Here is a 13,977-nt window from a genome sequence, read left to right as displayed (position 1 = left end):
ATATACTTTCTACCATTTACACTGATACTTGCTGGAGAGATTCCAAACAGTAGCTTGGTTTAATAACCCAGATAACAGTGGTTCTTACTATACAAAATTGCCAATAGAATAGATAAGACAGTCATAAAAAAGAAATCAAATTAAGTGCTTTGGAACAGACTAATTATGTATGCAAGTCAGGAAGAAACTTGCCTCGTACTCAGTAAGATAACTGGATTATGCTTTCTTCTACTTTGACAAACCCTAAGTAGAACTGATGACAAGAAATGAGACAAGATGTGCAACAGTTTCTCCATATGACATTTTCTCCTACACTATTCCTATGCTAAACGAGATAGATGAAACAGGGGAGTATACAATAGTCAGACGTTCAGTTCTTATTTTTTAAGACCGAAATGACACACCCCAAAAAACTGGAAAGAACCCCAAAAGATGAAAACCGCATCAGTATATATACAGTGTTACTAAAGCCAAGCAGCACCCATCTTCATGGACAATGATACATGAAATTTGGAATTTCTTCTAAATTGTACTACTTTCTTAATTTAGGAAAACTAGCTTAGAAGAAGTATAAATGTTTCTGCTCCTCTTTAAAGATATATCACCCATCAAAATGTGGCCATGCCACTTCATCTCAGGATGCAACATACCCTTCAGTACTGATTTCAGGTTAAGTTTCTGGTGCAAAGTCTATAATGCATGTACACTAAACTCACTTTTTAAATTATTACAGTGTCCAAATCTCTCTCTTTTCCCAATTTTTTCCCCAAATATTGGTTTGAGTCAAAAAATTTTCCATGTGTCAGCACTCCTGATGAAGAATCTTTCACCTGAGACAGTATTTCCATTATTAGGCAGAAGTTCGCAGCTGTAGCCTATTTTACAATAGCTGAAATCACATTAAAAAACATCTATCTGACCTTTTGCTCTTATCACAACTATTAGTCTTTAGGAAAATTTATTTTGTTGAGAATATGGTTTTCCTCTTCTCCTGACTCAGCTGGATCTTCTGGCACTCAACACTTTGATCATCAGCTGCCAGCTAAGCCAGCACTGAATTTCTTAGTTGCCTTCTACTACAAAATCTGTTTCCACAGGCAAGTAAATCTTACATCCTAAGACAGTGACTTACTATGGTTTTTGTACTTGGTTTTTGACATTTATATTTTGCCTCTTTGTTCCAGCACTTTGTAGAGAATTCACTATAATGATATTGTCCAGGTGAATATCTTCCTACTAAATCTCTCTAACAGTCATTTGTTATAATGAAGTTCTATCACATGAAATACCATTAAAATAAAGTATCTATTGGTTGGCTTCAGATTTACGGTTATAAAAAATGATCAATAATGATAATCAAATTCTTTTGCAGAACTTGACTTTATAACCCATAAAATAATGCTATGATTTATACATTTGCTTGCCCAAAATTTATGGTAACTTTTTTTCCTAATAATGATAATCTGATTCATGTAAAGAAATTTATTTTATGACATAGAATACTGCCAGGGTAAGACTGGAAGAAGAGAGACAAAGGCATTGAAATGTAGACAAATATTTGCATTATTTCCTGGATTGGCTACTGTTATTTCCTCTTCATAGTTTTCCCAAAGGAGTTCTAACCTACCCAGAATCTTTGCAGCTTGACTCATCGTTACACACAACCTTTCCCAGTACGTTACTTCCACCACTCGCTTGAGTGGCTTGCAGTACAATACCACACCGTATTACTCACAATCTCCCTCAGTTAGATCCTCAGTTCGTATTTTAGAAATTTTGTTTACATAACCTTGAAGGCACACCGTTATGAAAGTGATGACTATTCAGCATTTTCAAAACACAGATTTAAGGACTGGTATGTATACATCCTACTTTTGGTAGGACATTAACTACATTTTGGTAGGAGATTAATTATAGACATATTAAACATCTGTAGAATTTATTACATGCCAAAGCTGATATTTTTTAAATCATCTGTGGGCAAAGCCAAACTTCCCTTTCCTGCTATTATACTACTATAGTCCAGGGTGGAATTTGTGGAAATAAATAGCTAGCAACGCTTTGCCTATATCTCTTTGAAAAGCTAATTTACTATTGGCATGCAACTGTTTAATAGTACAATAACATACACCATCTTCCAAGTACTCTACACACAGCCCTCTGAAATAATATGTAGCAGTTGTATTTGCTGATTTTTATAACTTGTATGATACATGACATGTTGAATGTCTATATCTGTACTAGTTTTATATGTATGCTAAAGATTCTGCTCAATGTCACACGCAAATTCTGTATCACAAGAGATAGTTAATCCATTTAGGCATCCATTAGATTGTGCATCTCCATTGCTATTAACAGACAGCTACTTGGAACGTGACTTCCTAAACATCATCCTAAATATTCAAGGTCATTTATATTTACTACAGAATGGAAGCTTTCCTCTAAATTCTTTCCCCCTCACACCAATACCACTTCCAAGATCTTTAGAGAAAGAAACATCAATCATTTGTGTTGCCCTAGGAAGTGCTGGATTGTTAAAATTCCAGTAAGAAAGGCACTCAGACTCTGTAAAGTATCTCTTAAAATACTATTTATTGGAGCTGAGACTATAAAAAAAAAAAAATAAGATAGTATCAATAGTCTTATGTCCCTTCAGATGCTGGGAATCCTGAGTTGTGTGGAACCGAACAGGCCTCCAGCCAAGCACAGCACGCTACACAGATCCCATATGTGGAAGGTTACTCCATTTTGGTCATTTTAGCTCTTGCACTATTTTCTTCCAAGCAAAACAATTCTATTCATCATTTATACTGTCAAATATAAAGGACATTTGCATGGGAACTTCCTGCTGAAGTTTTAGATAAAGGCAAGGACACGCAAGTTATGTAACCAGTGGTACCAAGCAGGAGCTGCCTGTAAGCTCCTCTGTTACCATCAGCTGGCTAAGTTTATCCTTCGGCCAAGGGATATGCATAGTGCAGCACAGGCCTACACTCAGGTTAACTGTTACGCGGATTTCTACCTCCTTGATGTACAATGGTCTTCCAGTTAGATTACTACAGCATGTTACACTTCAGTTGGATGCAAATTCTTTAAAATAAATTGAGTTTACTGATTAAGTCACAGGGCTGTAAAAAAAGCCAGTTAAGTTGCATACCTGTCAGCACCACGGTGTGCTCTCCACCACAAGCAACCTTATTAACCTTTTCCATAATTCCCAGTACAGGCTGTGGGACTCTATTGTTCTTCAGCTGTTCAGGCAATAATCCCAGTTTCCCATTCTCAGGTTCTCCAAAAGTATAGAGCTCACCATCTCCTTTGAAAACACAGAACAGAGCAGAATTTCCAGCATGCACTCAGAAGCAAGGATGGGCTGTCAAGAGTGCTGCAGACAAATCAGTAAGATAAAAAAGTGTACAAACAATACAGGATAATTTAACATATCTGTATAATGTCCAAACAGCTCTGCGAAGTAGTCTGCTTTGACGGCACAAGAAGGGGCTAAATTTTTAGCTCCCTCCAAGATGAGAACCACAATATTTAGCCTGCAACAAATCCAGCCAAGGGAAAAACAAAACTAAGTATATCCTGCTTCGGAGAGGTTATAATTCCCTCTGTAGCAGTACTTATGTCAACTGAAGTTGCTTTTATGAATCTCAACTAAAACAGAAAATTGTTTTGCATGGAATTTTGATGCAAAAGCCATGCTTTCTTCTTGTAAGACATAGAGAAAAAAGAAAAGAAAAAAGAAGAGGAATGACATGAAACTGTCTGTGTGGTCTGGACAGCAAGAAAAGAGCAATATATCCAACAACAGGGATAAGAGCAGTAGTTCCACAGCAGTAACTCCACCAGAATTAAGTTAAAAAAAAATACTGACTTGTCTTTACAGATCTCTTCCTGTAAGTTCTTTCTGATCTGCTACATAATCATGTAAGAAGACCCTTCTCATTCACCCAGATGTTTTAAGAAACCAGTTCAAATACTGTCCAATCCCAAATCTGGGTAATTTATTTTACTTTCAAGTTTCCTTTGTTTTATCTTTTCCAATCACTCCCTTTGCTTTCTCACTGCTATGTATGTCTGAATTACTATTCAAGACAGCATTCTATATATCCTTCTACCATAGTTAAAAATGGAACATGGAAAATGTACTTCCCATTGCTATATTTACAATTTATCTACATCTTTTACATTTACCTACATTTTTTTTTTTTTTTTTTTTTACAATTTATCTACATTTACATTTCTGATTTTCCGTCCTAAGGGGTCCAAATTATTCTAATGGGGAGTGAGGTTTGGGTAGAAAATGTTTCCTTACTGGTAGGAAAGCAACAGTTGAGTATTCTGCACTCATGAAAAAAACTATCTGTGGAGTAGTGTCCTCTTAGCAAATTGTGGCCCACAATCTGAATTTGAAATTACTTACCAAAAAACTCATCATGTGCCATTACATATGGAAAAGTTTAGGGTTTAATCCCAGTTGGATATAACAAAGCACAAGGATAAACAAAACTCTCACATGGAGCTAGTTCAAGACAAAGAAATGTTTAAGTTACTGTAGGAGCTAAAGGAAATTCAAAGAGATAGCTACAGTTACATAACAAATATAATACCAAACCCCAGATGTATACTCCATTATTAAAGCTCAGTCATCAGAAGCACCCATCTACAATATTTTTGGAAACATGCAGATTTGTACTTCAGTACAAAATGTGCTTTTACTTTCAGAAGGATACATCTAGTGTTCACAAATTTATTTTTACACCATTTAGAAGCATTGCTATTGCATGATGCAAGTATCTGAGAGATTTTTATTCAAAAGCTGTAACTTCCTTGCCAACATGGAAGTTGGGTTAACCTTGGAAATGCTGGTCTTTCCCCACACACAGTGAAAACAGATGAGCTCAAACAAAGTTTCAAAGCTGAAGCCTCATTTAGGTGTTCAGAACTGACCATTAGAGAAGTTCATCCCTCTCTCCACTGAAGGCAGGCAGAGCATAAGAAAACACACTCACTACTAGTTTTCTGTTAGCCTTTGTGCATATTCCCCCATTTGCATAGCTGTTACGTTTGTTGCTTTTTCCTTGCACTTTTTTAGCCACAACTTAAAATTTGGGAATTTAAGGACAATGGAAATGACCAAAAAACCAAGGCTACAGAGAAATAGGAAATAAGGAAGAGCTAGAAGTAAAGCTGTAAATAAAAATGTAAAGTACAAAAAATGAAGCTACGTATGCATTCTAAAAAGCAAATGCCATTAGTGAAATTGTAAAAACCAAGTTAATAAAAATTGAAGGATATGATTCAAAATGAACTGAAGTTTATTAAAACTTGGGCATACCAAGCAAAGAGAGGAAAAGAATTTTACTGCTTTGAATTTTTAATTCTGATGATGAGAAAGTCAAAACTGGTGTCAGTAAGAAATGTGTCATTTTTACTGAATCTTCCAGAGCTTTGCTCTAGCAGTACACTCATTTAAAATTGCCTTTTGTGTGAATAAGAACTGAGCAAGAACTTCAGGTTGCAAAACCGCATCTTCATTTTGTGTAATTATGGGACAACTAGTTTGCATTTAAGTCATCTGGTAAATCCAATAGATAACCTTGATTCAAAATGGTTTTCCTGGAAAACTCTTCTGCCAGCAATATATATATATATTATTGTTTTTTTAATTTGTGGCACTTGGCTCTCGATTACTTTGTGCTAAAGAGTAACTACAGCAGTGGGTGCATAGAACAGAGCAGCACAGCCTGCTTTTGCCAGGACCCTCCATCAGAAGGGCTTTGATTCATTCTGAAAACCCTTAAACTACTATGTCTTTTAATAAAGCAGTGCTTCTCCTCCCATCTTATCAGAGGAAGTAATTCTTGACTAGTCATGCTGCTCTGTGATGTATGTTACCTTTGGTATTGACAGTCCTCAATAAGCAAACAAAAATGGTCTAAATGATGAACTGTTCTCTTCAGAGAAAGCCCAAGGATAGGTTTTCAATTAATTATAACTATAGGGAGAATCTGAAGCATGTCTCTCATTTTACGGTAAAGTCCATTCAGGACAAAAAATAAAGAGGTTATGCAACTTCGAAGATACCTCAGCTTCCACTTAATTTAAATGCATAAATTTATCAATTTACTTGAAAATTCTGGGGAAAAAAACCACGTGACATACTCAAAGAGCAAAAACTGTAAAGGAAAAAAAAAAACTTTTCATAAAAACCAAAGTCCTGTTTTAAATGGAAAATGGGTCCTATGCCTCAACATAAAGTTGCAGCCCAGCACTCCCATCAAAGACTTAGAACCTAACTTTGATGACAAAATATTTATTTGTAACACTTACAAAACCTAAGAAATTTAGCCTCTGCCTTAGTCAAAGAAACCCCAGACTATTTTATATTGTTTCTCTATTTTCCAAGATCACTTCTGCCTCTCACAATGGCAGATTCTTCAAGTGCCATGCTCCTGGGCCACTAAGGCTAGCAACTGGACTTACCATCTTTACATAATGCTCTAACCGCACAGAGGGGCAATCAGGGAATGACAATAATACAATCTTACTCTATATCAAGCTGCCAGAAAGGTTTCACAGGGCTCAGGCCATTAAGAGTAGCCACTCACAATCTATTCACAAGAGCGACACCCTCTTCAGCAAGATGATGAAACAGGATAGCTGTATTGCCCAACTATCATCATCAGAGGTGTAATCCCATCCTGCCATCTCTCCTTAGATTTTCTATTATTCTGACATTTTCTTTCCTGCACACACAAACTACCCTAATAATATTATACCACTTAATTTACCTGCAGGTATCTGTGCACAGATAATCTTTTCTGCATTCTTCTATACTTCTTTTCTAAGAGGCATTCTGCAATCATTTCAATCTGTGTTTTTTAAGAAAGAGCACATGATCTCAGCTGCAGAAAAATATATTTCATTTCATTTCTAAACTAAGGACTGTGTTTAGGCTTCTCTGTTAGTTTTATATTCTGGTTTGATTCTGATCTTTATTCTTATACCTACATAAAGAAACACTCTGAACAGGCTGGTACTTTGCAGTTATTTGCGGCAGCATCAATTTTCTATACTAAAACAGTAGCCCAATTAACAACAAAAAAATCAACTGCAATGTGAGGTTGTCTGTAACCAAAACATTCCATCGACAGAGAGATTTTATTAGGGATTCTAAGTGAAGAGAAAGGAAAAAACCCAACAACAGAAAGAACCTTGCATTTTTTGGAAGGTAAGCGCTGTTTTTATACACTTGGATTTGCCATATACTTCTAGAAACAAGCCGATAAACCCTCAAAAGCACTTGAGAGTTAACTAATTAGGCAGTTCTCTTTGAAGAGACCAGCACTTCTTTTCAAACAGTACTGCACCACAAATATTAATCCAATCACAATCTAATTAATAGGATTAGAGATTCAAATGGCCAAGCTTCCTTTGACTTCCCAAACTAATCAAGTTTATTACATTTTTTTCAACTTAATAATCCAGCTAACAAAGATAAACCCATTTATTAAAGCAATTTTTGAATACATTACACATCCCTTTAAGGCAAATAGGAGTCTAAAAACTATGAAGAATAGCTATCAAACATAAAGGGAATCCAGCTAAACCCAGATAAATTTTGAGTACAGTACGTGTGCAATACAACTGCATTTTAGGGACATTCTGTTCACAACGGAATCTGGTTATTTAATTTTCTCCTCTCATATGAGTCACATTCTCACATGTTGAACTTTCCCTAGTGTGGCACATTTTCTGTATCACTAAACCTTAGGTCACAGGAGCATGTCAAGAAAATGGGAAAGCAAATGGAAAACTATTCTTGGCCCCTCAAAGGTAAATATGTGAACTGCAGATGAGAGAAGGTCTAAGACCTGTCTGATGGCAAATGAGGGCAGTAGAATTGGATCCCTCTATGAATCCTTGAATAAAATAAGAAAATAATAAAAAAATAAAATAAAAAATAAAATAAATTAAAAATAAATAAAAAATAAATTAAAAAAAGGAAGAAGTATTTATTCAAGACCAAAGTGATTGAAACCACCTCAAATGCTGAAATTCTGAGCAAGGAAGTAAGTGTTTGTGGAATGGTCCTTAAAAACAATTACAAAGTAAATTTAAAAAAGGAATTCAAAGAACCTGCAAAGCTCTCTATGAAAAGGTATCTTTATAGCAGGACTCTATCTTGACATTGCTTACAGTAGCAGTTCAAGCAGGGGAAACAGCAGAAGAGGTCCAATATATTCGACTCCTTTCTGGCTCCACGAACCTAATTCTGCTGGAGATACCAGAGTGGTTAGATACATTTGCTTTTCCTGGTCTCCATCTGCTCCAGTGGACAAATGAACCATGTATGCTTGCCAAGCTTAAGGCTTTCTGAAAAACTTGAGTGAGCATGGTCAAAGACTAGTCAAGTAAAGGTCTGTGTATGGACTCAAAATTGGGCTTTACACTCTTTCAGCTCTTTCTTCTTCTGTGCTTTATTTGAGACATACCTCTACCATGAAGACCTAATGTCCCAAGCCTGAACAAAGAAAGGAAAGGAAACAGATACTGTAAAAAAGTCCTAAAGAGGGCTGGAAACTATAAATTAAAAACTTATTTTCAGTGGAACTCTTGGAAGAATCCAAAGTGAGAGGAAAAAGGAGTAAACCTTCATTTAAACAGTACGTGAGTAACCAGACCAGCTTCCTAATTTGCATACGGAAATGAGCTAGCCACTGCCTGTGTTTATGCCTAGTCTAAATTTCAGAAGTGTTTTTTGTGAAAAATAATTCAGGTTATATTCTGATCTTCTATTCTACAACTACTTTTGGTGTCAGTGCAGCCACATGTACACCGTAGAATACAGGTGACTGACACATTTAGCAGTTAAATTACCATCTGCAAGGAAGGCATTCTAAAAAGGAAAAGTAAGAAAGATGATAAATCACCTTTTTGGAGCTACTAGGTAAGAGAACCGTCAGGGGTGTGGGTAGGGTTGTAGGACTGAAGTACAAATTCAGGATTGAATAACATACAATTTCCATAAAACATGCTTTTATCTACTAAAGGTTTACATCAGGATTCCACTCTACTTCTTATTGACACTGCACTTGGCTTTACAGTCGTTAAACACCTGAAAGACAAATGCCTACTAAAAAATCTTTTTAAAACCAGCTGTTTCAAAGAAATAACAACTTTAGGTGTTTTTTTTAAAAAAAAAGAGCTGGAATACATACTTCACCACTTTTTTTCTCAATAGTCTCTTATTAATGAACATCCTGCCCTGGAGAGGGCACTCTGTGACCACACTATGTATTCCAGTGTCCATTAACCACCTCCTAGTTTTAACCCAGTATGCCTGTGATTCTAACAATTTGCTTAGCCAGTATACAGCTTGTGTGAAACATAAATATAATAAGAAAGGGAAACATTTAGTGCCATGCTTATGAGTTCAGCCCGACAACACGTATCAAGTCCTACATCCTGCAACTACATTTTATTTTTAAAGACAGGGTATTGATGTTTAAAAAGTCAAAATGTAGCAATTCTGTAGTATTCTAATAACTGAGAAGTTACAGGTGTTGAAAGCTTCGTATTAACAGTGTTTCTTCCATAATAACAGCATCCACAAACTAAGAAAGTTCCTCTGGTATACTTCATAGATGTTGAGGGAATTACTACAGGTTACACACTCACCTGAACAGTTCAGAATTCATTTGTGGAAATACAGAACCACCTTCTTTTCCAGATATTACTTCCAAAAGTATATATTAAAAATAACACTAATCACTCCAAATTCTAGTATACAAGATAAAACCATACAATAAAAATACATGGAAAACTCCCCATGCTAGGCAACTTTTAAACATACTTCAAGGCACAACTCAGTGACTAACTGGCAATTCAGGGGAAATTAAACCCAACCCTTTTAATATGAATATTCCAAATACATCATAATTATCCAGTTTGCTATATTCTGCCACCCCTCAGAGGCAGAATACTGACGATGTCAACCACTGTTCTAAGTCAGTCTAGCAAGTCCTACAAGCGTTTTCCATAAGTGAAAAAAGAATCCTAATACTACTGAAATAATCACCTTTTTTAAAGAAAAAAAAGCAAAAATTCAAAAGAAAAAAAAGTTTTAAGCAACAGCATAGTGACTTGACTTCCTTCCTAACTATGCTGTAAGAAAAATAAGGTAACTACATTTGTACTTAAACAGACTCAGTCTGCAGAATTTCCACATTGTAATTTAAGGGCTAATTTCATGGCTAAAATTATGTATGACTATGGTACACTTATATTAAATGAGTAAGCTTTGTTTTTAAACACTGTCTGGATATACACTGGCACTAGCGCAACAGAAAATGAATTCAGTAAAAGTAACTGGATATCCAACACTAAATGTCTATGGTAGTTAAAATATCAGTCAAATAAAACTGTCAGCAAGGGCCCAAAAGAAAATAATTTTAAAAAACCCACAACCTTTCACCACAGAAGTGGCCATCTGCATGTCAGCAGTTCCAGTGAGACTGAAGCCCAGTTTGTGCAGGATTTGCACATACTAAGGCTGAAAACCAAGATTTTCCACTCACAACCAGGCCTCTTTAAACAGTAACAGGTTCGACAACTCCTCATTGTCACAGGTGATAACCAGTTCATCTTCCTATTAATATTTTAGACTCCATTCTTCTTACCCAGCTGCTACCCTAATCCTTTTTCTCATCCCCCTCCACTAAAAGTTTGCACTTCCTTAGGGCACTTGGTACACACTGTTTTCTCCTTGCTCTTAGATGCTTGTCCTCAACCCTTCTTCTAACAAAGGTTTTGTCACACCTCACTGCAGTCTTGTCAGAGGTTTAGCTCTTGGCTCTAAGGCAGAAATACACATCTTCTTACTATATCCTTGAAGTAAGACTTAATTATTATTTTTTTTATTTCAAGTTCAGGAAGCTGTAGATTTCCTAACAAGCACTGAGCTCCTGATCAGTCAGAGGCACTTCATTCATTTACTGTAATAAAGCATCTGTAATAAGAGTTGCACACTACCAGCATAACACATAAATAATTTCCACCACAGGAAGCTCTCATTCTGTTAACAGCATGTTCTCAGAGAGCTATATAGATATCATATGTGGAAAAGTAACATTTATCAAGTAACCTGAGAAAAGTATCTGATGGAATAGTTCCTGGGTACCCATTAAAGGCTTTACAGTCAAAACTACTGATTCTTTGAAATCTGTAATTACTCTGAGGGGACTAAACTGTAAAGCTTAATAATGTAAATCTATATGGCTGAGAGGAATTCATGGCTGTCCATGTGTAATACCATCAATATTGACTGATAAATTCACCCATACAGGCATTAATAATAAATGAGTGGCATCACCACTTTGGAAACCAATAGATAGCTGGGAAGAGAGAGGTGGAAAGCAACACGGAGGTGGGTTGGTTTGGAGATCAGAGACCAGCTCACTTTAGCATATGCTTCTCCTTATATTGTATACTGCCCATTTATTTGACTTTAAAACTTAAAATTTAAGACAGAACATCAAACTTTGACAACAATCTCACACCACTAACAAATGAAATCAGTTTTTCCACAAAACACAGTAAGTCTCTTCAATATTTATATTTCTAGAAGAGATGAAGATGATTATTTGAACATCACAAAAAAATGAAAGAAAAGTTGGATTATTGAAACCACGGTATTAATCCAAATCTGTCACAACCTCCATAAACATAAGTGTGATAAGACAGTCATTCTTTCTAATATGCACAACAATGTGCAAATGCCAAAAATTAACTGCAGTTTTTTCTCACAGTACTGTCAGCTCATCAATAATAAACAATAATACATTTTTACATAATACATTTTACATAATACAAGATTACATACAAGTTTCCCAAATAAATCAATTAGGAACACGTTTTAGAGACCCTGTCTCTGGTAAAATCTCCCAATGTAATACAAAACTACACAGGTGACATTCTGCCACATGGCAGCTTTTAACAGCTATGGCATATCTAGTTTCAAAAGTAATGAATGCCTCATTAACTACCTTTACAAAGGCAACAATCTGAGAACCACTGACTTGTATCCACTAACCACTATCCCCATTTTCTTACCTGTTATCAAGGCAGAGTGATAATACCCACAGGATATAGAGGAAACAGGTTTTCCAACATCCACTTGACAAGGGACACTGACACAGGCTTCATCAGCCAAGCCAATCTGACCTTCCGAATTGTCACCCCACACAAAAAGCTGCCCATCCTCTAAAATGAAGACACAGACAGTTAACAGATTTAAAACCAAAACTAATAACCAGTTATAGTACCCATTTAAGACCATTTCATAAACTCTTGTGTATGACACTACTAAATGTCATGATCTCAGGTCTGAAGTAAGAGGGTATTGCTTAAGCTTTTCAAAAGTGACACAGAGCACACAGTCATCAACTGGTGTTAGACCATGAATAGCTAGGGGAAAAGTACTATGTACTATGTAAAAAAAATCTTTCAGAAAGAGGAAGATCAAGCGTATACGACAATTCAGCTGCCGAAGGTCAGCATGCAAATACCATCGTGAATTTAAGACATCTTATTTCTAGTAGGAAGGCACCACTTTCTCATTCTTCCAAACTTATTCTCTGTTCTGACTTCGGTACACATCCTGCTTCATCCAGTCTTATCTTTCAGTCCTCTTCACAGGTAATTATATTGCCCAGCTTCATTTTGTTTTCCTTAAACTATCACAATAGCTGCTCCAGGTTTATTAAGACCAGCCTCTGTTGACACAAAGACCAATTGCAGCAGTAACAAACAACATGAAAAATCTGTTTTTCCGAAAGAGATGAAGTCTTTTCCCTGCATATTTCTTAATGGTGGGAAATAAGTTGTGAATAAAAAAATGTACCATCTATAGTGCTACTGAGATGCTTCTGGAAACTAAATAAATCTCAGGAGAATGTTAGTAATTGTCACAAAAAAATACAAACCAAATGAGCAGGCTAGCATCTCTCATACACTCTTATGTGTTCTGTCACATTCTGAAATGACAGCCTCAGTAACTTATCCTAAACATGTACAGAAACAGCTGCTTTATAGCAAAACTAGAGAAATTACATTATAGGGTAATAAAGGACCACTCATTCAATGGCTCAAAGTATTATAACTGACTTCAACATGTTGCAATTGTGTAATTCTGCCACCAGAAAGATAGGTCATAGGTTAGGTCCATCCCAGAATTACTGATGACACAGCTGTGTAGCCTATACCAGTAGACCAGAACAGCTGCAGTAAGAAGTGGAATTAGGGAAGTCAGTTTTCGTAAGATTCATGTTTTGTAGTTGGCTTCTCTTGGAAATGAACTGAAGATTCTTCCCATTTTGAGGGCACTCACACTGTCTCTCCTTCGTAAGGATTCCTGCTAACCCTAAAACAGGTTGAGCTCCCATTGCAGGCCATTGCTCACGTAAAAGGTTTACTTCCACAAAATTTGTCAGAAATCAATGAGACTGCCACCCTTTACCAGATTGTGTTGATATAGGCAAATGTCTATGGTTACTAGGGAAGGACGACAGGGAGGCACAGAAAACGCACCAACATAAGCAGACAGAATGCTGGAATACATGTTTCCCTGGAACACCAGGCTGGACACACATAAATAGCTTATATTAGTGGTTGCTCTTACCAGTTACAGCTGCTGAGGTGTACGATCCAGCTGCTAGCTGTTTGATCTTGTGCTGGTTGGTAAAAAAACTAATTAAGTGAAATGTGGTCCTTTCCTCTGTGTCACCCAATCCCAACTGACCTTCACTGTTACCTCCAGCAGCGTACACATTTCCTTTTTCTGCATACAGAAAAGCACATGTAATACACAGAATGAAGACATTATCATCGTGGTAAAAAAAAACCAGAGAAACTAAAGCAAGTCATTTAATTTTCAACACAAAAAATATTACAGAAAAGCTGGGGTCT

The 13,977-nt window shown here is 36.3% G+C and overlaps 1 protein-coding gene across 7 annotated transcripts in view; it reads right to left on the bottom strand.

The window, feature by feature from the left end:
- Positions 1-13,977, bottom strand: part of RPGR (retinitis pigmentosa GTPase regulator) — a 60,682-nt gene that overhangs the window by 32,255 nt on the left and 14,450 nt on the right. For 6 of the 7 annotated variants that reach the window (XM_055702060.1, XM_055702054.1, XM_055702057.1 and 3 more), the window contains 3 exons: positions 13,691-13,849; positions 12,124-12,273; positions 3,158-3,316 (listed from right to left, as the gene is read on the bottom strand). In XM_055702060.1, coding sequence (XP_055558035.1) covers positions 3,158-3,316; positions 12,124-12,273; positions 13,691-13,849 — 468 coding nt within the window. The remainder of the gene's footprint in view (positions 1-3,157; positions 3,317-12,123; positions 12,274-13,690; positions 13,850-13,977) is intronic. The other variant, XM_055702055.1, reaches the window with a different exon arrangement.

The sequence above is a fragment of the Falco cherrug genome, chromosome 2, assembly GCF_023634085.1.
Source record: "Falco cherrug isolate bFalChe1 chromosome 2, bFalChe1.pri, whole genome shotgun sequence".
Taxonomy (NCBI): Eukaryota; Metazoa; Chordata; class Aves; order Falconiformes; family Falconidae; genus Falco; species Falco cherrug.
Note: the sequence above shows the minus strand (reverse complement) of the source record. Positions and strands in the feature narration are given on the sequence as shown.